Source organism: Gasterosteus aculeatus, chromosome 14, assembly GCF_964276395.1.
Source record: "Gasterosteus aculeatus chromosome 14, fGasAcu3.hap1.1, whole genome shotgun sequence".
Classification (NCBI taxonomy): Eukaryota; Metazoa; Chordata; class Actinopteri; order Perciformes; family Gasterosteidae; genus Gasterosteus; species Gasterosteus aculeatus.
The window spans coordinates 5,566,997-5,590,967 of NC_135702.1; the positions used below are offsets into that span (position 1 = coordinate 5,566,997).

Sequence of the window (23,971 nt, forward strand, 5' to 3'; positions counted from 1 at the left end):
AGGACAATTGATCCGCTATTGTGAAAGCCGCATTGCGTAACTTCTCCTGTGCTGTGACACATGCTTCTGCAGAAACGCTTGAACGCAGTAAACCCAAAAACTGACACCGGAGATCTGCCAATCACAATCTTTTTCAGTGGAGAGTTGAAGCAGCCTGAAGCAAATCATTACTCAAATGTTGATTATACATGTTTTATAGCTCACTGAAATAACAGCTGTTCACCGTATAAGACGGACAAACACAGTCGAGTAAAGAAGGGATCCGATTGTGATCAGTTTTAGCTCAGATGCTTTGGTTTGGCTCCCGGGACATCTTGACCCTTTTCTACAATCCATTACTTTGTTGACATTATATCAAGATGTTCCCTCACCGTTGAGCCATGAGGTGGAGTACTCGGTCCTCAGCAGGGACTGGGATGGAGAGTATCTGGAAATAATGGGTTCACTGCCTAAGAAGTTGTAAGACGTCCCCGAGTACAGTTCTCCATCTGATAGAAAAGCAGGGAATAAAAGAAAAAACAGCCGTTTATGGTCCAGCCGGTCTATTTCCTCCCAAACTAAAAGAATAGTGGGGATTACTGTGCTCTTTTTATAAGTGGGCCGACAACCGACAGAGCTCTTAGTGAAGCGAGATGAAACCGGGCCCCTGAACTCACCGACCATGACCGAAGTGAAGCTTTGTGACGGGTCGAAGGAGCACTTCCCCCGGCCGTCTTCAGGCCGACCGCCCAGCGAAAAGTCAGCGAGCTTCTGCGGAGGCGAGGTCAAGATAACATGTTTTTGCTGACGGGTTGCAGCGACCGGCGGCGGAGAGCCGCGGCACATGTTTATTTCTGCGGTGTGATCGTGTCCCCCCCCCCCCCCCTCCCGGGTCAGGGAGGTGAGTGCGCGTCGACCTACCAAGTAGTCGCACTGAGGTTGAAAGGCGTGCGTGCCGCAGACATACAGTCGCTCATCGTCCACGACTTGGAGGACTCTTATGTAGTTCAGGCAATCTCTCTGGGGATTCAATGGAAAAGACATCTTCAAAAACACTAGTTTCGACACTAGAAAGAGTGATAAAGAGAATTATTAATGGACGAACCTCTTTTGATTTTCCTTTTTGCGTGCACATCAGCATGGGGTTTTCCGCAACTGTCCATTGAACCTTGAGATGATATATATATCATTTTAAAATCATTATTGAAATTCAACAGGTTTCTGTCCTGTTAGATATCTCATTTGTCTGGTACCTTGTTGTGTCGGACGGTCACGTTCTTCTTGCTGAGCTCAAAGATGGCCTCCCTGGCTCCCACATACAGCGCGTCTCTCTTCTCACTCAGCAACAGTGTGGAGTAGTTGAAGATCTCCGGCTCCGAAAACTCCATCAGATCTAAATCTAGTATAAGAAAGCATTTCTTATCCATTACTTGTATTAGAATATTACAATTATAATTAATCTAATTAATATTTCTATATTAACCATGGATCGCGTGACCACGTGTAGTCGCTTGTGGTGACAAACCCACAATTTACCGCCAAACTCTCCAGTTCCTCCCCGAACCGTGTCAGAGCGGAGAGGAACTCTGTCTCCGCTTCTCACGGAGCAGCAGTTACCTGAGCTATTTCTGTCGACGGTGGCGTGCGAACAGAACATCCCCCTGATGCCTAAGCGCTGTGGTGAGGCCGACGTTTGTCTGAGATACAGTTTAAGAAAACAGGTGTGGAACCGAGTCCAACTACTGTGACTTTCCCCACCGAGTACGCGTAGACTATGACTCAAACAAGGTTTCAATTTTAAATCAGCACAGTTTCAAACCAGCATTCATATTGCATTTCACATGTTTCTGCATTAACATAATGCATTAGGGAATATACTCATGTTTTTCTTCATTTCTTTCAACTTTGTGACATCATCATCTGTTCATTACTCTGATACACCACATTTCGATTTTCTTTATCTCTATAATGTACATAGAAGGACATGAAGTCTCACCTTGGTGTCTCCAGGAGGTCCGAGGCACGGCGTGGGGCCCGTGAGTGGAGACCTCGAGGAGCAGCCCCAGAAACACTCCCAGCACGCCAAACGCCATATTAGACTCTGACGGCTTCGGAACTGTGAAGTTTCCTCTGTGACACAAAAAGTGGAAATGATAACGCTGAAACCTTGTGCAACCAAATGAATACTCAACGGTGATGTAGACACGCGAGATCTTATCGTGCTGCGCACGCCCGCTTTTAAAAAAAAAAAAGGGGGGGGGAAGGCATCAAATCCACTTCCCTCATGCCGAAAGCTGGCGGAACGGATTCATCCTCTTTTGTGTCGCTTAGTGGGTTAGCGAAGCCAACACACGCTATTGAATAAAATCAGCGGAAGCAGATTATTTGGACAGAAACTTAATATTTTAAAAAGCACTCTCACATTAAAAGCATGTGTGGAATTTATGTTTTCACGCTTTCAATCAACCCCGAGTTGGTTAATGGTCTTTGGACAGCGATATTATGATGGGAATTTTTCCCCACAAAGAAAAATATTGATATTTTAAATAAATCGATGATTTGAGAATCCATTGAGAAAATCATCTGCAAATTCACCATTGTTTGATAGCAGCCTTACACGACACATTCAGTGTTTCACTTCTTCTTTTATTCGTGCCCTTTTCATCAACTTTTGTGCACAGTAGTCAACTGCAAAAGTTACCTTCCATTGAGGAAATGATCGTGTACGTAATTTCCCTCACGCCTCAAAACAGGAAGCTAATCTCAACTCGGACAAACCCCTTTTTATTCTTTCATTCCAGCGCAGTTTTCTTAATAAATGATCTCCCCAGAAATGTGAATAACCAAAGCAGGACGACAGACGGAGGATCCGTTTTAAGTGAAGAATCAGACAGGAGGGAGGAGTGCTGCAGCACACGATGAGGCCCGGAAACTACCGCCACATATTCAACAGAATAAAACCTGCTGTTTGTTGAATGGGTGCGTCTGCACTCTATTAACAGTGCAATGCTTCAATTGGGGCTGAAGAAACATCCGCCAGCTCTTTTATAAAAAGTGTCGATCCTGCGCCGCACTATTGTTCAAACAGTAGCAGGTGTATCCGTCGACGATGGTATTTGTGCAGCTTTGTCCTTGACAGCTCTCTACTGGCACAGAACTCATCCGGCCCCACCTCAGGAGGGCGATGCCTTCATATTTAATTAAGGGCTTTAAAGTTTTTAGCAGCTGCAAAGTGCAAGTCGCAGCGGAGTCTTTGGTTAAAATCAATAAACTATTCCTGAACGCTATGAAGGGATCTGATAAATAATTCAGTAACAACATTTTTTGACATTGTATTAAATATAAAACAATGTCACAGTTCTCGTAATAAAAAAATAAAAAATAAAAAAAAAGAACTTGAACATGGCTTTATCTTGAAATTTATTTCGGATCCCTAGAAGATTCAGTTATTATGACCAGCAACATTTTGGTGCTTTCAGCCACTTGTTTTTATCTAAAATATTGACATTCTCTGTGGCCTGCTTTACGTCAGCAGAAAAGCCAGAGGGGGGGGAGCTCATGCTTTAAAGCTTAAGTTAAATATTAAAATAAATCTCTAAATCTGTTCTCAATCCTGCTTGTAATACATCAAAGGTTGGCCAAATTTACTGCAAAGCAGAGCACATGCTGAGCAACCGTGAGGTCTGTAAACTCATTCTGACGTGGACGGCGGAGTGATTACTGCCAAAACTAGAACACTGAAACGGCATCAACCCAGAGTGTGATTAACTGACACAATTCAGTTGTAAGAATCGGGCTTCCTGCCTTTTTCGTCGCACGCACGCCGGCATCGGGCGTGTGTCGGCAAAGCAGCCCGCCTCGCGCACAGGCGCTTCTCCGGAGCGCAGATTGTGTGGGCTTTTTGGGATAATGGAGGCGACGCTGAGAGGGCAGGTGGCTCAGGTCGTCCTGTGAGGAAGTAAGGCGAGCTGCCGCAGAGCTGGTCATTCTGGTTTGGGCTTAAGCACGCCTCCGCAGAATGGGCGGGCCGGTCACGCGATGAGCGGGGGTGAAAAGGTTATCGGATGTCTAGTGAGACGAGGAGATAACAATTTGTCTCTCTCAGTTTCACCGTCTGAGATGTGGGTTGAATTTGCATTTCAGCTACTGAAAAGAAGGAAGCGCAGTGAATGGAAATGACATACAAGATACAGCGCTACATGCGGACTGTGAAGCCCTTTCACTCCTTTTATCAGGTCATTTGTCCTCATTAAGTTTTCAGACCAACATTAAAAGAACTAATACTTCAACAATAGGACGAATAAATCATTGTCAAGCACATTTTAACTGACCTAGTAGCACCAATGTGCCTCATCACCCTCAAATATAGGTTAGTAATCAGTTACAAAGCCGAGGGGGCGATATATCATGTGGCACGGCACGTTCAGACAATCAGCGGGGGGCCACCGCAGCCAGAGAGAAAAGATAATTGATTATTGATGTGGTTGTAAATAGGAATAAATCAGCCCAGAGCTATGACCCCGCTAACACTGGCGATTGTCGGGGGTATTTTTCTGTGGAGGGTTTCCACCGACTAAATGTGGCAACGGTGGAATTCCGGCTCGAGCCCGAGCCGAGGACTCCACTCTGCCAAAGAGAGGGGTCAAACACACAAGGACCTATTGTTTACTGAAGACGAGGGTAGCCTCCACTCCACTCCGTCCCCCCCATCGCATGCACATCATCACCGCGGAGTCGGCAACAATGAACAAGAGAGAGAGAGAAAGGTCACTCCTCCCGCTCATCCTCGACTTTTACAGTCTCGCCAATCCAAACGCCGTGAGCCGAGCCGGTGATCCCAAAGGTCGCACGAGAGATCTGGAAGCGGCCTCGTAAAGATGATCGGCAAACCGTAAAAAAAAAACAAGAGCCGGAAAGGGAGGGACGTCGGGTGAGATGACGGCACTAAATCCAGGGTCATCATCCGTCTCTCTTCCCGGGCCTCTTGTGTTTTGGCCGGGCTTCGGTCCCACCGCACACACAAAATAAAAGCCGTGCCTCCATCAATCTCACCGCTCCGATCCCCCTGCTCGGGAGTCGGTGCTCCAGCGGCAGAACTGGCAGCTACCCGCCGCTGCCGGGAGATTTAGAGGAGTGGCCCCACTGACATTTAAGACTGTGGCCTCGCTGGCAGGCCTCTTTGAGCCCTTTGTGTTCCTCGCTCCGGCTCCTTTGGCCCATCGGGGAGGTTGACACCTGCTCGGGGGCCTCGAGGTTCCCAGCACCGCGCTGCTAACCGGGCACAGACACTGGCCGGCTGCCCACTGGGGGAGGGGGTCACACTGTAGCGCTGCTTATTTGTTCACGAGAAAACTAAATGCTATGAAGTGATTTGATGTCTTTATGCGGCACAAACAAATCCTGAGGAGTGTGCCGACCAGTTGGTTCCGATAAATCACTGTATAACTAGAGTTAACCGCTGTGTGTGTGTGTGTGTGTGTGTTTCACAGCTGGATTACTGAGGCAGGCTGCTGCACCTGCACGCATTACGCACTAATAGGTTACTTTTCTTTTAGGAACCGCATTTTTTGGTCCGTGTGCACACTTGACCCAAGGCACAGCAGTGGGTTTTTTAAAAAAATGGCTAAAAAGAGATGCCGGGTGAAATCTTTCACACCAAAATAGTCTTTGCTTGAAAGAAAAAGGTCAACAGGTTGCAAGACGCATCTTCAACAGGAAGAACTCACTTCCCTCTGCTGTGTGCAGATAAAACAGAACACAGAGTCGAATTTAGACGCTGCACAAAATGTCCGCAGGCCGCAGCGAGAACTGCAAAACGCTGCATTACGGAAATATCGAGGGGGGAGAAAATAAATGGAAAAAAACAGTTATTCAGTGTTGCATAGCAAATCCCTCCCTCGCCATTTCATCTGGAAAACAAGCAAATTGACGTTGCAACACTTCGAGGTACTGGTGAGAGGAGGCGAAGTGAGATTTAAAAAGCATTTGGATTTTGTTGGCGGCAAAGGGAACAGTTGAAGTGGACCTCTGACGACGTGCGACGTGTTCCACTTCACATCTCACTTCCAAAGCAGAGGGAGAAGAAGCTGCACCCTGTGACGATGCGCAGCGTGATGGGAGGGCGATGCGAAGGCGTTGGACATTCAGCGCCTGCCAACAACCAAGGCTTCTTCACTTCCCCTCGGCGGCGATGCACAGAGACGCTCTCCTTCCTTCTGCCGCGGCCGAGCGGCTGCTGCTCATCTTCTTTTCTCCGCCCGCTGCTGTGATGATCCTGGTGTCCAAGGCCACTCGCACACTGCGAGAATGGGAAATATGCTCCAAGTGGTTCCTTTCGTGGAAAGAATGTCTCTTTTGGCAGTTCAACGTGGCAATGAAAGTGTCTGCTTCACACACCTCCAATGCCGAGCCTCGAACTGTAAGCAACTGTAAGAGGGAGGAATCGTTCTTTTGAGAGACCACAGCTCTTTCCACCGGTAGAGTAGAACAACCGATTTACATCAGACTAAATAAAGAGAATCATCTCTGTGTACAATGCAATTCAGAGCGTGCCTCAAACTGAACGCATGTGGCACATTTTCTCTTTGTTGTATGATCACGATTATCAGCGTTGAAAACAAGGAATTCAATCGCAACTACTTTGATAATTCTCAAAAATGTTCCTTGCCTTCTGTGATAATGAATATTTTTAAAGGTGTATTTTGTTGCTGGACTAAAGACAATGTAAAACTTAGTAAACTTGTAGAAAGGTAATTTAATTCCCATCTGCTGACATTCTATAGAGCAAATTCTTAATCGATTTGAGACTCCGTGGCTCTAAAGTTGAATACAATCTTGCCTCTAACCACCACATACATGCAAGTATGTACTGGATATATTTGCATTCATGACGTTTAGGTCATTAACTGATTAGACTATGGCTTGTCAGTAATCGTATGCATCACCTCTCATTAGAATACACACATGTCAATTTGTTCGTGTCGTACAGCGTTAGTGCACTCAGACCTCCTCCGATAAACCCCGGGGGGGGTTTTGTGGTTTATTCGGAGTCGGGCCTGTATGAGAAAGTAAGTGAGCAAGAGGGCCTTCACTTTGAAATAAAATAGGATGACACACGCTGATGGGGACAGATGTGCGCTTCAATGTAATTTGCAGATTAATGGAGTTTGGCCGCAGATGAGGCTGGAGCAGGATCACATGTGTACACAATAAAATGCCAACTGCGGGCATCAAATCCCTCTTAGGAGACCAGACAGCGGTCACGCCCTAAAATACTGCCAGCAGCATCACAGTTTGGGGTTTAGCCACAGACGGATCAAATGTTTTCGACATCTCCAGCGTTGAAAGTCGAGGCTTTGTAGTCCCCCAGTGTGGGCCGAGCTACTGGTAAGACGAGTCCAGCTGGCGACTACAAGTCCATCCAACAAGATCAAGATCAGTGACTGCAACATCCTGGCGAGCGACAGAAGAAGGTCACGGTCTGTTCTTCCTTGTCAAATCTTGGCTCCAGCATTAACCGGCCGATCACTTTTCCAAATGCCATGCAATGGATCTATTTAGCTCCTCTTTACACAACTACGACCTGTAGATGTGTGCTGCTCGCCCTACATTTCAATTGTTCACTTAATCCCGCCAATAGTTCCGGATGAATCGACACTCTGAACTGTTCAACCCTGCAGGCGCGGCCGAGCCATCTGGAAGTGACCGAGGACAGACATCGGCCTTCGGGTTGTGAAGTGCGAGGCCAGCGGGTCGAAGCCACATCATCATGTTCACGGAGAGCCATCTGAGAGAAAACAGCTGACCGTACGGAGAAGAAAAAAAACATCCGAAAACCGCTGCAGCTGATGCAGCGGTCCCTGCACGCTACCCGCGGTGAGCCCGCCGGACGACAGATGCAAAGTTTTTAAAAAGCCAAATGAGGGATTAACACCATTATTTATTATTTATTAATTCATGTCCCTACTGAAAGCCGGACAATAGAAGGGGGCGGGGGGGGGGGCGGGGCGTGCTCATTTCTCGTGCAGTGCCGGGTGCAGAAACGACTTCTGGTCGCGTTGCAATGAGGCCGTTAGAAGCTCAAATGTAGGTAAACCATTAATGACAACCCAGACGTCTAAACTGAGTAAAAGGCAACACTATACAGGGGACGTTAAACGGAGCCCCTCCTATATAATTACGCGCCGTAGGGGCCCCTGCTGAGCTCGCATGTCGGACTAAAGTGGCCACAGCAAAGGCAAATGAGGGGTCAGGTCCAGTAAAGGGTATATTTAGTCAGCCGATGGCGAGCTTTTCAAAAACAACACGCCCTTTCCCCGGGTCACGTGGCTCTGCAGGATCTGAAAAAAAAAAAACGTCTCCATAAAAACACGCGGGCGAGTGAAGTAAGCTAACTTGAGGCAACGGGGCTGCTGTGTGGCGTTCCCGTGGCGCTCTACGCCGACGTGATTACCTTTTAATCAGCATTCACTTTTTTTCCTTTAATTAAAAAGGAGAAAACAGTGGAAGAGGTTTAACTATTGACATGAGCATTGGAAAGAAAAAACAAATGAACTAGAGCTAGAAAAGAAGCTCCTGATGCATTTAAACATCTGGAGTCCAGTTTTGAGACAGCAATCCAAGCGCTTTCCTAAAGGCAATCGAGGCATACGGCTCATTTTAGACAAATATATTTTTCCGATGGCAATAATCAAAATCCCGGTTTTTGTGCAAAAAGTGGGGAAAAAAAGGACATTTCTTCCAAAGCAAAAGGAGGACACGTCTTTTTGTCACGTCTCTCGGGGTGAATACTGGTGCGGCGTGTCGCTCGGGGGTCACGTGGACGCCGCCGCGCTCAGTAGACTCATGAGACTGTCGCTTGATGTCGTCTCCTCGGGGCGGCTGTGATGCCAGCAGGGCCGTGGGGCGTGTAATGTGGGACTATTTCGGGAACCTGCGAAAGCCCAGCTGAAGTCTTTCGCGGTCACAAGTTGGTGAACGGCAATCACATTGGTGGTAGATTCTTTTCATTTGATGAAAGGTGACTTCAGCTCCCCGAGTGGGATAGATGGAGGCTTTAAATCAAGTGATGTATAATTATCTAAATAGGATTTAGACTTTGTTACATTGTAAAGATTTTTTTTGGTTGCAGTGGTGAAAAAAAACCACCATTGTAATAAGTAAAGAAACAAAAACCGTCTCATAAATGACAGTTACTAGGCTTTCCCACCCGTCACAGGACATCTGAAGGAGCTGTAAACATCAGGGGGGGAAAAGAGCTAAACTTTCCTTCTTTCTGCCTTTAAGGAGGATCCCTTTCCCTTCTGCTCTTCTCTCAGCAGGCACCGATTTCATGGTGGTAATTTTGGTCCGGCGGAGACAAAAACCTCCTTTGGAGGACTGTGTGTGAAAACTCATCTCAGCACCCACAGGCCACCGCAACACCAACTGCGTGTCCTCCTGAACTTGGCGTACCGGGAGATAAAACACTAATTCCACCGTTTCAGGGAGCGGATGAACAACACAAAGCCAGGCTGCAGCATTTATAACACTTGACACACTGTTGTGGTTCTCGTGATCCGGCGGGCAGATTTAGGGCACGCTTCCGTTCCAAATAACTGGAGGTATTTAACTAAATGAGGTCACTTTGAATTCAAGCAGCTGAATAAGCAAAATATGTGGAATGAATATAAATCATTCAGAATACAAGAAGTAAATTCCTCTGCAGCCCTGACGAAAAGTATTGCTCCCTTGAATACAAGAGTTGGTGAGTAAAGTTAATGTTGCGAAGCCATTTTAACGTTTCTCTTACTTTATATAAACAAGTCCAACATAATCAACAAGCCCAGATAACATAATAAGCCGCTCTCATTGGTATTGGAAGTACGGTTTGGTAACAACTGAAGGTAGAACGCCAGACAACGTTTTAATCCATTGCTCTCCCTGTTTGTTTTGTTACCCTGAAAGCCCCCCGAACACAGCTTCAGCATTTGGAGAAAGCTCAACAGGCGAGCAGTGCCTGGCTACGGTTGCTAAGCAATGATTGGACAATCGCTGTCTTTGGGGGGAGGGGGGGGGACGTTGGGGGGGGTCTGGAAGCAGAGCATGCGCATCGTGTATGTCGCTGTGAAACATCACCGACGGACACAACATCCAACACGGCTTTGCTTCCAAGCAGATAAGAACATGACGCCACAACTTCAACAGGAGAAACAGAAACACAAATCACACGAGGCAAACGACAAAGTGTGGGGGGGGATCATCTGTGAGTCGGGGGAGGGTTTTCACACAAGCACCAAAGCCAAGCGGAATCAAATCAAAGGTGGATTGCCCAGGTGTGGTCATGCAGTGGGGGAGGAACCAGAAGGAAAAGGAGCAGAGCCCCGGGGTGGTCACCAGGTGGGGGGGGGGGGGCGGCGGAGAAGCATTCAGCGTTCGCGTTGAAGCATGCGCGCCCGTGAGCAACCCGGTGTCGCTCTGCACAGCCAAAGGGAGGGAGGACACGGGGGGGAGGAGGATAAGAGTTTCTGACCTGTGGCTCCTTACGAGACGCGACGCTCTTCCTCTGGAGAGAATTATAAAATCCTCAAGCTAGGGAGGGGGGGGGGGGAGAAGACAGAAAGATCAGACAAGGTGGTTGTGTGGAGAGGAAGCATTGTGTGTGTGTGGTTAGTTGTCTAGACCATGGCACATATGAAATCAATGGAAACACATGTTGCACAACACAATTGACATGAAATAACATCCAGAGCCAAGGACGACTGCAGGGTGAGCAGCCAAAGGACAGACAGCGTCAAGGCTTGTGACCCACACATTCATTTCCTCTTACACCTTTTTTTTTTCTTCTTTGTGGTCTGGCTGTGTCAAGTCAGCTTCACACCATTTTTCATGCCTACGTGTAAAGCTCCGGGCCGTCATGTCTGTGCAGATTAAATGAAGCGCCCCCCCCCTTCCTTAAACACTGTTGAATCTTCTCTGTAAGGGCTAATCCCCATCAGAGGTCAGCCGGGGACGAGCCTTAAATCTGCACAACTTTTACTGAGAGAAATGTATAAGATAAGCAATGTAATGGTGGAAGTGCATTGTGCGTTAGATGATTATGTTCAGCGCTTATACGTTGTGAGCGTCGCACACAATAATTGCCTTATTTTACAAATTAACCAGTTTGGGTGCAAAAGGTCCCAAACTCCAAAAGGATATTCAGTGTACTGTTAAGTATGACGAATAAACCCCGAAATCCTCACATAGGAGGAGCAAGAACCAGCAAGAGTCTGGAAAAAATCCAAATCCCAATGTCCCAAAATCTGGAAAAACAGCCTAACATTGATTAAAAGTCTAACACTCAAAAACAATAATCTGCTAAGAAGCGGATTTAGAAAAAAAAGGGTTTCAGGGCCTTTGGTGTTTTATATTTTTCACAGCATCAGCACTGGATGGTGCATCACTAATTAATTCAAATGAGAACAAAGACGTTGGGGAATCATCTGCACCAGAAGTCTGCTGGAAAAACTCTTTTGTTTCTTCTTTTTTTTTTCCTTCTTTCTTCCAGTGCATTAAAACAAGATTTCATAAGTCAACTCGGGAGGAAAAGCAGAAATATTGTCATTGCCCTCGTGACAGATGGTTGGACCTCCATTCACAACACTTTCCAGTCTGTTCCCTTAGACTGCTTCCCGGAGCAAAATGAAAACCTTTACAACGGGGCTGAATACATTCTCCCTGCACAAGTGGACAGGCTTTATTCCCACAGTCCACCACAATCACACTCTGTTTGAGTGGAAAACATGGGCTTACACGTTTACTCTGCCTGGACTTAGTTCCCGGTGCTTTAGTAGGGAATAGGTTACCAATTAAATCCACGTAGAAAGAAATTCCTTTAAATGTATCTCCGAATAAAGAAAACTGAAATTTCCCAGAACAAGCAGACAAGGAAACAATTCAATTCAGGTCACCCAAAATCAACCCCATTATATGCAGATGGGGGGGGTATGCCCCCCCCCCCCCCCGCCCCTCCTCTGCTCTAGAATAATAATAATAATCAGATTATGTTAAACAGACATGATGCATACCAGTCCTGCAAGGACCCGGACGCGGTCTGGGAATCATCTATCCACCATCCTCCATTACAAATAGCGTATTACTTCAGGTCGCTCTGGTCATCAGCTGCCCAGAGAGGATGTTCCTGGAGATCAAGGTCAAGCGCCAACGTTTGATTGTTGCAGTGCAGACCCTCGACATGCACAATGTACGACCCGGTGCTCCTCCATCTTCCACCAGACGTTCCCATTCTCCGATCACTTCCGAACTCAAAAGAAAAAAACAACCAAATACGAGACAAGAGCGAGTCCCTGCCCATCGCCCTCCTCTGACAGCGTCAATGCACCACTGGGAGAAGATGACAGTTGCGGGAGATTGATGAGCTGTGGTGCCAAAGGACGCGGCCTGCTCGACATCCGTGAGGAAGCGCTTTGACTCGGCTTCCATCGACTCCGACAATACCCCCCCCCCGTGACAGCTGACGCAGACCGGAGTCCCAGCGACACCGGCGACACCGCGCCTTCACGTGCATGCGAACACATCCGTGGCCCCCCGGAACCACGCCCATGGTGACACGGCGGTCTGGAGAGGGCACCCAGAGGAAGTGGGGATGTCACGGGGGGGTTAATTGATGAGTGGATGTGAATGAGCAAAGCTGGCCTTTTTGAAGACTCCTCAAGCCAGGACAAATGTATTAATAGGCCATACTCAATAGGCCAAACCCGGCCTATTGAGCTCCCGGGTGACACCTGGAAGAAACCCCACTTCCTGATTTTATGACCAGCACAACTCAATTTCTCTTATCTGTGCCCTTTGGCAATGACGACTGGGAAGTGTTGAGGTGAATCCTCTGTGATCCGAAGCAGGTTTCCATTCATTTAAGAAGAAGAAACAACCCATGAGGCAGCAACAGGCGTTAAACGCAGGGGCGACCCTCCGCCAAATGACCACCACGACTGATCTGGTGTAAATGCAGCCGTAAGCCCAGTGGTGCTATAATCTTTATGACATCAGCATGCAAACCTTTGTCCATCTGCACCAGAATTAAAGGTGCAGCCGAGGCGGATGGGAGATGTTTCGGTTCGGACCAAAGTGGTGAACGAACCAAGAACACTATGAATGGAGAAGCAAACTATCACACAGTGAGACGGATAAAAGCTCACAACAAAAAAAGTTTTCAGGTGCTTGGTTGAAGGTATGAAACATTTAATAATCTACAAAACATTCAGTCAACAGCAGATTGCGTCACACAAGGAATCTGTTACGCACGTCCTTCCAACAAATGGCTGTTTACTCTAAAGGGTGCAACTTGTAACTAAACCCCCGGGGGGGTTTAACAGGTTAATACGTAAACTATGTGATGCAGCTTTGTGCGAGTGACATTTAGAAAGCATTTAGCTGCTTTCTCATGTGGTTTAGGATTCGTGCTCCCGGGAGACCGACATGAATACACACACGTGGGACATTGACTGACACGGATACACAAGGGACTGCCCCTCCCCTCGCACACAAACACACACACACACATCTGTGCAGCCATCCTTACTGTCCTATCGACAAACACCCCAAGTCTCTGACAGGGCTGTCAGCGTACATCACCACAGGTGGGGGAGGGATGGAAAATGAGAGGGACCGAGAGGAGAGAGAGAGAAAACAGGGCTCGCCATTAGAGAGGATGCGCCACCGTGAAAATCCATACCGTGGTCGAGGAGGGAGGACAAAGGAGAGGAGGAGGACTCTTCATATGCCAAACAAGGATGGAACGGTTGCATAGGAGACACATGAGAGGGGTTTAGGGGGTTGTTTTCCCCTTAAAACCTTGATAAAATCCACACCTCAAAAGGCAGAAGTGTGTTTTAGACTAAAGTGGCTTATATTCATACTGTTGCACCGTGATGCAATACAGTAAAACCTCGGTGCCGATCACTTTGAAAGAAGCACAAAAAAAAAAAAAAAAAAAAAAGGAGAACTGGGAAATGCCGGTTCATTTAAATTCTGGATAGATGGCGGCTGCACACACACACAAAGAGGATTAACGCAGGCTTGCATTTCAACAGAAGGAATCCCTGTCTACAAGCAGTAGGGAGAAAATCTGGCTTTAGAAAGCTGAGCATCCTGGTACAAAAGGAGGCTGAGCTCAAAAGTCCTGTAATTGAAACGTTCATTTTTGAGAAATCAGCTCCACAACGACAAGCAGCGTCTGCATGGACGACATGCATTCTGAGTACGGCTAAAATTAGGTTTTTGAGAGAGAAATGTCAGAAAACCGTGAACGCCAAGTATTGCACTTGTTGTCGTGCGTATCTGGGAATACTGACTGGAATGCATACGATCTACAGGAATGCCCTCCGATATCCCGCCATGTGTAAATGTTTGCTAATGAGTGAACTAGAGGCATTTGTGAGTGTGTGTGTGTGTCTTAGAGAGAATAAATAGTGGTCTTCTTCGGCCTTTGTATGAATCTTAAGTAGTCCCATGTTGAGAGAGGCTTTGTTCACTGCCACCGTCGGGGGGGAGCGGGCAAGTCCTCCAACTTTTCCCCTCACTTCCTTTTGGCGTAACATTTATCATTCTTTCCCGACGAACAATCATCTACAACGTGGCCGAGCATCTAGCGCACAAAAAAAAGAAACTACCGCCCCCCTATTCTGGTTGCTCGGATACCTTTCATCCAGCGGGACAGCTCGTCAACAACATCATGACTTACTTAGAAACTTCCGACCTTCACTTTGCTTCGCTCCAGCTGAGACTAGTAATAGTGCTGGATCCTGATTTTTCAAAATAAAGCGTCCGAGGACAGATTCCTTTTTTCCTGTTTGCCTTTCATGTTGCGTCCAAAACAGTTTAACACTTCCAAGCCTAGAATTCTGGTTCTGCTAAAATGCACCCATGAAAAAGGGGAAAAGTTTAAGTGGAACAACCTTCTAATTTGCAAGAGAAATTCCCCTCGGGGCAAATATAGCATTACCCAGCTCTACAAAGAATCACGATATTTTATACAGACATTATACTGTGCTGGTGTTAGTCATGGGGAACCACGCTCGGGCCTTTCATGAAAAGGTCGAGGGAGTCACCAGATCTTCTCTCGTTCTCTCTATCCCTCTCAAAAGGGTACACAGGTGCATTAGTAATAAGCGAAGAGATGCAGGAGGTCGACTAAGTGCATACAAACGGTGATTCCCGTCAACCTCATTTAATGTGCTACCACCACCATGGAAACTTTAATGTGTGTGTATACAGAAAAATCCTCTCCGCCTAGTTCTGCAAAAACGCAATTTTATCACCGTTGTTTACCTGCAAACAACTGGCCTCTCTTGTTTTGAGGTGAACCTTTTTCTTTCCATACACCCCCCCCCCTGCTCCCCCGTCCAGTTTGTGAAGCTCAAGCACATAATAGGCCCGGCCTTGTTTGGCCTACGCCATGTGTTTGCGCCGATCCCTTTCAGCTGACTGATTCTGCACCACTTATTCCGCTTATTATGAACACTGACAGCGGATTACTTTGCTTACTGCACCCAAATTCTGTGCCCCCCCCCCCAAATTTGATCAAATCCAAGAAATGCCGAACTGGGACACAAAGGCAAACTCAACAAAAGAGACAATAAAAGAGAGATAGGGAGCATAGAGAACGAGTCCAAATGAAAAAGGGTCAGGAAAGGGAAAAGCAGAGGAAGAGGTGACACAACAAAGGCCTCAGAACCCTTTAAATGACGGTTTTGTCAGAGAAATAAAGACCAACTAACAGCAACAGAAACAAACCAGCGCAGTGAACGGGAATGCAAATCAGCCCCGATGCAAATGTCATACGTCTCCAGTGGAAAAAACAGATGCTCAGTCTTTATGCACCCACCCCCCGCTCCCCTAACACGACACACTTTTCTCCGCGCTACCAGAACCCCCCCCCCCATTCTCCTCCACCCACATGAGACACTGGAGTGCAGAGCGAGAGAAGTGCAACCACGAGAGACGAGACGACATCATCTTCGTACCTCACAAAAGGGGGTCACAGAGGGAGTACAGTGGGCTCTTCACATACAGCGCAACACAAGCACACCTTTGAAAGGAGATAAACCACTTACTTCTCCGTCATGGCGTCGGCCAGCGAATACTGATGCATTAATGCTCCTTTTCACTTTTCTTCACACAGTGGGAAACGGTCGAGAGGGAGAGGCCGGGAGCAAACGTCACGATATCCGTCTGCAGGGAAGGCAACGGAAGAGTCAAATCATTCCTTCAGTAGGCAGACAAATAACGTTAAACGTTTTAGTTTCATTCAGCAGAATTGTCTTTTCCATAAAATGACAAAATAGAGATAGAAACTAGCAATGTGGATGCATCTTTCACAGGAGTCTGCAACGCAATCGGACCCATATTTGCAGAGGTTTTTGACGGCTGGCGCGTTCCATAAGGCATCAATAAAGAGATGATACAAAAGCGTGGAACAAATGCCACGACTTCAGATTTAGACATTTTAATGAGGGCGAATGAGACGAGGCGCTCCCTGTGGCCCGCTGAGCAGCCTCTAAACCCGGCATTAGCTCTCCGGCTTATCTGCCTTTAAAAGATCACGACAGCGGCACATTAGATTCATCGATTTAGATCCGGTTATGTCTCATTCAACAGGCGCAACACAGATTGTTACGCGAGTGGGATTTGGGCTCCATAAGCGGACGGAGGCTAGATGACGATTGATGGTAGACCTGAGGTAGAAGGGGAAGGCTTTTAAACCGTGTGGTACCTCAGGAATATGTCCATTCCACCGAATTATCCAACACCGACTTACCAAAGGCCACTAAGCGGTTTTACGGCTGTCAGATAGAACCGCGGGGAGTAAAAAGGCGCCCTGAGGACAAGCCCCGCCCAATCCCGTCAGCCACAAACCCAGACAGCCAGACAGCAGCCTCGGAGGCAGCCAGCGGCGGTCTATCTAACGCGGAGGGGGGGAGGCTATCAAGTCCATCTCACTCATCTTTCCTGTCTAACGTCGGCTCAATACACTTTCCCCCGTGTGTTTCCTCAGTGAGGCGGCTGTGTACACACAAGTCATCTCCGGTAGTCGATTTAAGTTCCATTTCCTGTGGCCTTTCAGCCACGGTGTGCTTGGTTGAAGAGGAAAGTTGCCAACATTTCAACAAATCAGGTTGATCTTTTTTTTTTTTTTTTAGATTGTTTCACCACAATGTTATGGATGAAATGTCACAACATGTCTCTCAAAAAGCACAAAAAGTCTTCGTATTACTGAAAGGTTGAGAGTCCCCAATGTGGCAATACACCAACGCATGAGAGCTTTACATGAAAACTGTCACACGCAGTGTTAATCTGTGTATTTCCACCAGAACAATACAAAATGTGGAGCTGCAAAAAGTTGAATATCAAAGCAGTCTTGACACTGTAGCTTAACCCACAGCATCTAAAACACGGCCATGACGAAACTGTTCAAACTGAGAGACAGACAATCAGGCAAAATCCACACAGTGTCTGTGCGGCTTCACTGCGATCAAACAAGTAGACAACAATGTAAATGATGAAAAAAAAAATTCTGCCCTTTACCTCTCATTAAACATTCCTGATCTATTCTTCTAACGGGAAGCAAAACAAGGAAAATGTGAGGGTATCCCACCAACCACCCCCCAAAAAGAGGAGAAAAGACAGCAGAGCGCCAGTCCGCTGCATCAGGAAAACGTGCCATCAACCACAACACTGAATTATTTACCTCTCAGTAGCAAACTGGGTGAAAAATAGCATCCCTTTTACTGGAGACTGCAAAGCATAAAGACGTCTCTGGTTGCTATGGCAGAGGAGCGAGGCGTTGACGCCAGCAGCCGTGGATCTTACCATAATCTGAGAGGGACGGTCCTGCAGGTCGGGGGAGGAGAACACACCCGGCTCTGCCACACCGTTAGTGAGTCTGCGATGCTTTGCATGGCAGATGAAAAAGAAAACAGAATATGATCATCCAGCACCGGCCGTCCGTCTCCCTCCCCCCTCCTTGCGTTTAAAGGGCCGTCTCACTCTGGCGCATGTCAGCGGCAGGCTGTTTTCGTCACAGCGGTGGAGAGCGACGGCGCAGACGTCGCGCCTCTGGAAAGCGTCAATGCACACAATTGCCGAAGGAAGGGGGGAGGGGGAACTTGGGGTGAAGGGTGAGGGAACAAGGGTGGGGAGGGGAGGTTTCGGGGTAGTGTGTATCGGAGTCTATTGTTGTAGGGGGGGGAATTTCGTTTTTTTATGTGAATATAAAAACAAAGGGCCTGCAGGAGCAGCAGCTGGTCTCTCTGCACTGTATTCAGCCGGCGATGCAAACCACTGGATGATTAACTACCTGGCTGTTGCTTTAGCTTTAACCAGCTGTGCATGGTCAAATGGAAACCAACACACACACACACACACGCACACACAGTGAAGCTGTACCCACGGTGCACATCCTCGGGCAATGGACCGCTGATGTCTCACTGGTCCACTTTGCAAACACTAAGCAAAAAAACAAAACTGATAAGAAAGTGCTGACGGCTTGCAGAGGTTTCCTCCTTGCAACAGAACCAACATCTACTAACAAATGTCCGTGGTGGGGGGTGGGGGGGCTCTGGTCAGAGAGCACCCAGCAGAATGTACAGTATGTGCAGCTCCCCCGCTCCATTCCCTTCCAGCTCCCTGCTCTCAGCAACACAACGCTGGGAAAACCTTTTCAGGGAAGATAAAGCTGCCGATGGCGCCCGCGGCAGCGCACCAGCGAGCGCTCTGCACCCAGGCGAAGCCGTCCCCAGTTCAGGGTGCAGCATCTCGGTCACTCTTCGGCACTGCGAGAACTTTCAGCTTCAGTTTCAGCGGGGGGTTGGCGGGGGGGGGAGGGGAGGGGTTCCTTGACCTTCATTGTGATCGAGAAACAGGAAACCCGGGACCTAACGTACGGGTTCTTCTTCTTCTTCTTCTTCTGTCCGCCGATTCCAAAGGCAATTTTGCTGAGACATCTCTGGAATGCGTCGATGCATTATGCATGGCCAGCAACACACACACACACACACGCACAAAGCGCCGACACACGCCTGCTGTCTGCTGCCAACGCGCTAGACGCTCCGCTGGTAGGAAATTATTCCAACCTGGTACTAGGGTGTGGCAGGGGAGGCTTCTGTGTGCGTTTCATAGAAGGAGGTGGGGGTGGGGGGCGGGTATCGTCCACAGAGCCAGCACACCTCAATAATCAGAGCACCTCAGACTGGCCCCTTGACCTTTGCCCTTTTAACTGACCAAAAACAACGAGGCGGAGGGCGGAGAGGCGCAAGACCGGAGGGCTTTTTACAGAAAGGACGCAAACGTCTCTCAGTCCCCCCCCCCGTCCTGTAACTCGGGTGAGTTTGGGGATTCCTCACATTTAACTTGCTAATGAGCGGGGACGGGGGCGGCGTGCGCCTGCGTCAAAGGCGCGGCACCTTTCTTACAGCGACCTCCACAGCGGGAGGCGGGTTGTGTTACTGGCCCACGCCATTCGCAGGTCGTTCAGCCCTTTTTCAAAGCAAACGGAGACCGAACCCGGCAGAACAGAGAGAAGCCCCTGAAGGCTCGTGAATGGCCGCTCTCACGTCCATTGACAGTTCATTTCAATCACCCAGTCGCTGCGGGCACGTGAAGGAAGTCTCCCTTTTCGTGGTCCAATAACATAAATGTATGAAACACTGGATGGGCCCCGGAAAGAACCGATTTCAATGCTCCCAGCTTTTAACAAGGCGGACATTTGACAGGCAGCCAGGACTTGTTCTGAAGACCGACCGAAGGGGGGGGGGGGCGCATCCAAGTAAATGAGCGCTGACATCCCAAACAAGTGCCATTCGTGCACATAGTTCAAGTTTAAAACAGAGCTCCTTTCAGCCAAGCAGCTTCCACCCCCCCCCCCATCTCAAATTGATTACTGATGGGAATGAAAAAGCTTTGCGTGCTCATGAGGAGTTTTCATTGACAAGCCGGAGCGCTGCGTGTGATTGCATATTAGCACATGTGCATCCCGTGCTTCCAACGCATGTGGGAAAGGAGACAAAGACAGTTCAGTCTCTCCGCTAACAGAATCCGAACACAGGCACATGTGTTGCAGAAAAAAAGAGACCAACTAGGGGAAAGTCCTGGGAAAGCACCACAGAGATCACAGCGTATATGCAGGTATCAGGCAGTCTACGGGTCTAGAAACAAGGTCTATTAATCTTCAAGACCGTTCCAATACCTGCAAGAGGCCCTGAAACCCATCCAATTGACGGGTCCATGATACGACCCCCCCCCGGCTACAAAAAAGGGACCTGTCGATGGGGCAGAAAGGATTACCGATTGACAGCATGAGAAAAGGCTGAGAGGAGAAGCCGCGGTGGAGAACAGATTTGGAAAAGACAACAGCTGACTTGAGAGGAATAAAGTAATAAGGGGAAAAAAGGGGGCGGAAATGAAATAACTGGCGTGTTTCAAAATTCCACAGTGCTTATCCAATGTAAGCCTGTACTTAATGTGAGAGGGGGGGGGGGGTTCTTTACTGTTTAAATGAGGAGCATTCATTCACTTCCTTCGAGCCCGTGGGTGTGAAACGTTACAAAGTATGCAATTTCCTACGCCCGCCGCCCCCTTAAGTAATGTTGTAGTCATTTCGGGTTTGAGGCGCTGTGGTCAGGCCAACGCCAACAAACGAATCGATTGATACTCTCGAGGAGGGACCCCCCCCCACCCCCTCCCTCAGTCTCCCGTCTAGTCCAGAGAAGGTCAACTAGGAGGACCACGGCCGATGGTCACGTAGTATGAGCCAGGACTTGAGGTCAGAAGGTGAGACACCGAGCAGCTCCATAACTTCTTGTTACCACCCCCCCTGTCCACACAACAGGGCAACTGGTGAGAGGTGGGAGGGGGGCCGCTCCATCCTGCACGTGAACTGTGCTGGCGTGGAAATATGCCCTCAGTGCTGTCAATGATAAAATATGAAGTCTTTTGTTGTTGCAGTGAAAGAGCTCCGCTTAGATTTATGCACCCGGGTAGAACCCCCCCCCCCCCCCCCCCCCCCCCCCACCCCTTTCCTCCCTCCCCAGAATGGCATTTTGAAAGTGCAACGGGAGTTTAATGTTTAAAAAAAAACAAAAGAGACCGTGTGAGCACGTAATATTATATTCAGGAAGTATTCAAGGACAGTGACAGCAGCCGGGTCGGGAGTCGTCCGTTAACGTCCCCCCTGCGCCCCCCTTGTGCCCCCCTCCTCCTCCTCAAAGTTCGCCTTCGCAACGGTGAAAGAAACGTTTAAAGTCCCGCGCGGACACAAAACAATTCACGGAAGTAATTAGGATTTTGAGGTGTATTTTTCTTCCACTGTGTCCCATTGGGGGGGGGGGGGGGGGGGGGGGTCCGGCTAAACAGCAGCAAGTGCAGCGGAGCTCGGAGGCGACAGCACGCGCGAGCGCGACCGAGTTCTCTCCTTAAAAAACGGGGAAAAGGCTGCGCTGCTGACGTAAGCGTTTTACCCCAAACCCGCGCGCCGGTGACCGGTGACCGGTGACTACTCACCGCGGGGGAAGCGCGTCCTCTTCGTCCCGGTGTGACCGGAGGTGATGCGTCGGTGCAGCCGCAGCGTGACAAAGTTCGGTCCCCCTCCCTCTCTCTCTCTCTCTCTCTCTCTCTCTCTCTCTGTGTGTGTCTCTCTCTCAGCTCAGCATGGCGGCGTGGGGCCGGGACACTGGATTCAAACCTCTCCGGGCTGCGAGACCAGCAGGAAGGGGGGGAGGGGAGGGTGCAGGGGGGAGGAGGTGAGGGAAACAGTGGTCGAAGTGGTATGAGTTTATAGCGTTGTAAAACATGCAAAAAACAAGGTCGTGCATTCAAAATGAATGCAGCTGCGCTGAGAAGTACAAGATTTTTAAAATGAAAATACACATATTTCGCAAATTAAAAGTAAATTGTCCGACTTCTTTTGCAAAAGAGAAAAAAGAGCCTTTAAAAAGTATATTTAGTTATTTTGCACAGTAGAATAATGCCCCTTTTATATACTATCTATTTACTATAGGCCTACTAAAATCCAGGGAAAGAAAGCAACTAAATACACATACTGAATTTATGCTTTATATATGCTGCTCCTTAGTCCCTTTTACACCATTAAATGTATCGCCAGCTGGAGGTATTCGTATCATTGCTGGCTAAAATAAAATGAATGATGCATTAACAAAAACTCCCAAGCACAATGCAAGTAGTAAGTTAAAATGAGCCCAACCTCCTCCTTACTTTTGTAAATTATTGACAGGCGTGTAATTTAGATGGAGCATACTAATCCATTCAAAGCCCACAGACTTCCAGACAGTACACGTCCTCAATGTCTTCTGTGGCGGCGAGCCCCATTAAACCTTGGCCGAGGGGACTGTAGGTGGGGCCGGCGGGTTCAAAAGGCCACCGTTGGAGGTCAAAGGTTACACAACATTTTCCTGGAGGAGACGTGAATCAAAAACACAGAGGAGGAGAGACAGGCTGACCCTTGTGTCATTGTGCGGGGCAGAGGAGGAGGGAGAGGGCCTTTCCATGGCACTGCCGGCCGAGTACAATGCCATCTTTGAGTAGGAGACAGATTGCTGGTGGTGGAAGACGGGGCAGCGTCCCGCTCCACCTCTGTGGCTGCTTTGTCGGCTCTTTGAAAAACAAATGTTGAAGATATACCTGCTCCGTTGAGCTGCAATAATGTCTCTTTTCTTTGCCATATATCCTTAAGTACGCCAATGCTCCCGGGCGTCGGGAGCTTCGGAGGCTTTTGCTACAGATTGTTTATTTTCATATCAGCCCCTGGTGATGTGAGAGCTTGGGGTTGAAGGCTGGCCGGAGTTAAAAGGGGACGGTAAGTGCTGCCTGAAATGAATACGTAAAGCAGCTGGGTTTATCTTCACTCACTCTGGGACATGTGGCGCTAAGAGAGAACAGGTGACCGGGGAATGCACGCTGAAATCCAAATGTAATACTGGTGCTCAAATGATTTGTTAACAATTAGACATATTTGCATTTTTCTCTTTTATGATAACTACATGTGGGTCTTTCTTGTATTGTCCGACCCCCAAATTCAACTTGTCTGTGGTGGACGTACTGTCTCTCTGGAGATTTTAACGCTGTTAATAGGTCACACAAAGACGCCACACAGTGAGGCTTATTTTATTGCTCCTCTACATAAGAACATCTGATAAGTGCTCAGAATGTAAATGCAACAGGAACAGAAAGTCACACACACACACACACACAATAGATGAGAGCGTATGTGAGTGAAGGGGTAGATTTCAGGTCTAAGTATATGATCTTCGTGCCTGCGTTCCTCAGACACACTAGTTGGATATATTTAGAGTCCCTAGCTGGTGTATCTATGCTACAAGGCAGACCACAATCATTCAGAACACTGGAGGGGCCGGCGCTGGTCTGAGATCAGTCCAGAGGGGAGTTCATATGTGTGTCGATTGGTAAGGGAGAGGAGTAACTCCACAAGGGTCAGAGGTCAGGGCCACTGCTCCTCTCATACCAGAGGAATCAGCTGTAAGCCCGGGATTTTAAAATGGAACATTGCACTACTCTTTGACTTTTAATTCAGTATCCTGCAAAAAAAGAAGTGGGAAAAAAATGAGTTTTGTGCATTTTATACTTTATTAGCTTTGTATTTCCTTAAAACAATAATGTGTATTATCTAAACGCTGGTCAAATTAATAACATCATTTTGTATTAGGGATTACAGTTCCACTGGCCTCATTGTGGTGGTGCAGCACCATCTAGTGGCCAATAGTAAACATGCCATCCTCTATTGCATGAGCCAAAGCCTTTTCATATAAAAGGTGGTGCATCTTGCAGGTGTCCATGGTATCCATAAATAGTACACCTTTTTTAATGATTTGTTTGCATTTATTTTCTTTAATTGTAAAATAACAAATATATTTTTTTCGCTTTTCGCTACAGTGTTTCAGTCAGTGACATGCAGAGAGGTGCGTAATGAAACACTGGGAGA

General features: G+C 47.9%; 1 protein-coding gene across 9 annotated transcripts in view; it reads right to left on the reverse strand.

The window, feature by feature from the left end:
- sema4d (sema domain, immunoglobulin domain (Ig), transmembrane domain (TM) and short cytoplasmic domain, (semaphorin) 4D) overlaps positions 1-21,708 on the reverse strand; it is a 30,388-nt gene extending 8,680 nt beyond the window's left edge. For 3 of the 9 annotated variants that reach the window (XM_078088123.1, XM_078088121.1, XM_040197142.2), the window contains exons 1-8: positions 21,517-21,685; positions 16,074-16,191; positions 1,976-2,109; positions 1,233-1,378; positions 1,085-1,147; positions 901-999; positions 657-750; positions 372-488 (exon numbers count right to left, since the gene is read on the reverse strand). In XM_078088123.1, coding sequence (XP_077944249.1) covers positions 372-488; positions 657-750; positions 901-999; positions 1,085-1,147; positions 1,233-1,378; positions 1,976-2,109; positions 16,074-16,111 — 691 coding nt within the window. In that variant the 5' untranslated portion in view covers positions 16,112-16,191; positions 21,517-21,685. Of the gene's footprint in view, positions 1-371; positions 489-656; positions 751-900; positions 1,000-1,084; positions 1,148-1,232; positions 1,379-1,975; positions 2,110-3,783; positions 4,048-10,489; positions 10,549-16,073; positions 16,192-17,829; positions 18,132-21,516 lie in introns of those variants that run through there. The other 6 variants (XM_078088118.1, XM_078088122.1, XM_078088124.1 and 3 more) reach the window with 6 other exon arrangements.
- Between the last annotated feature and the right edge of the window lie 2,263 nt (positions 21,709-23,971).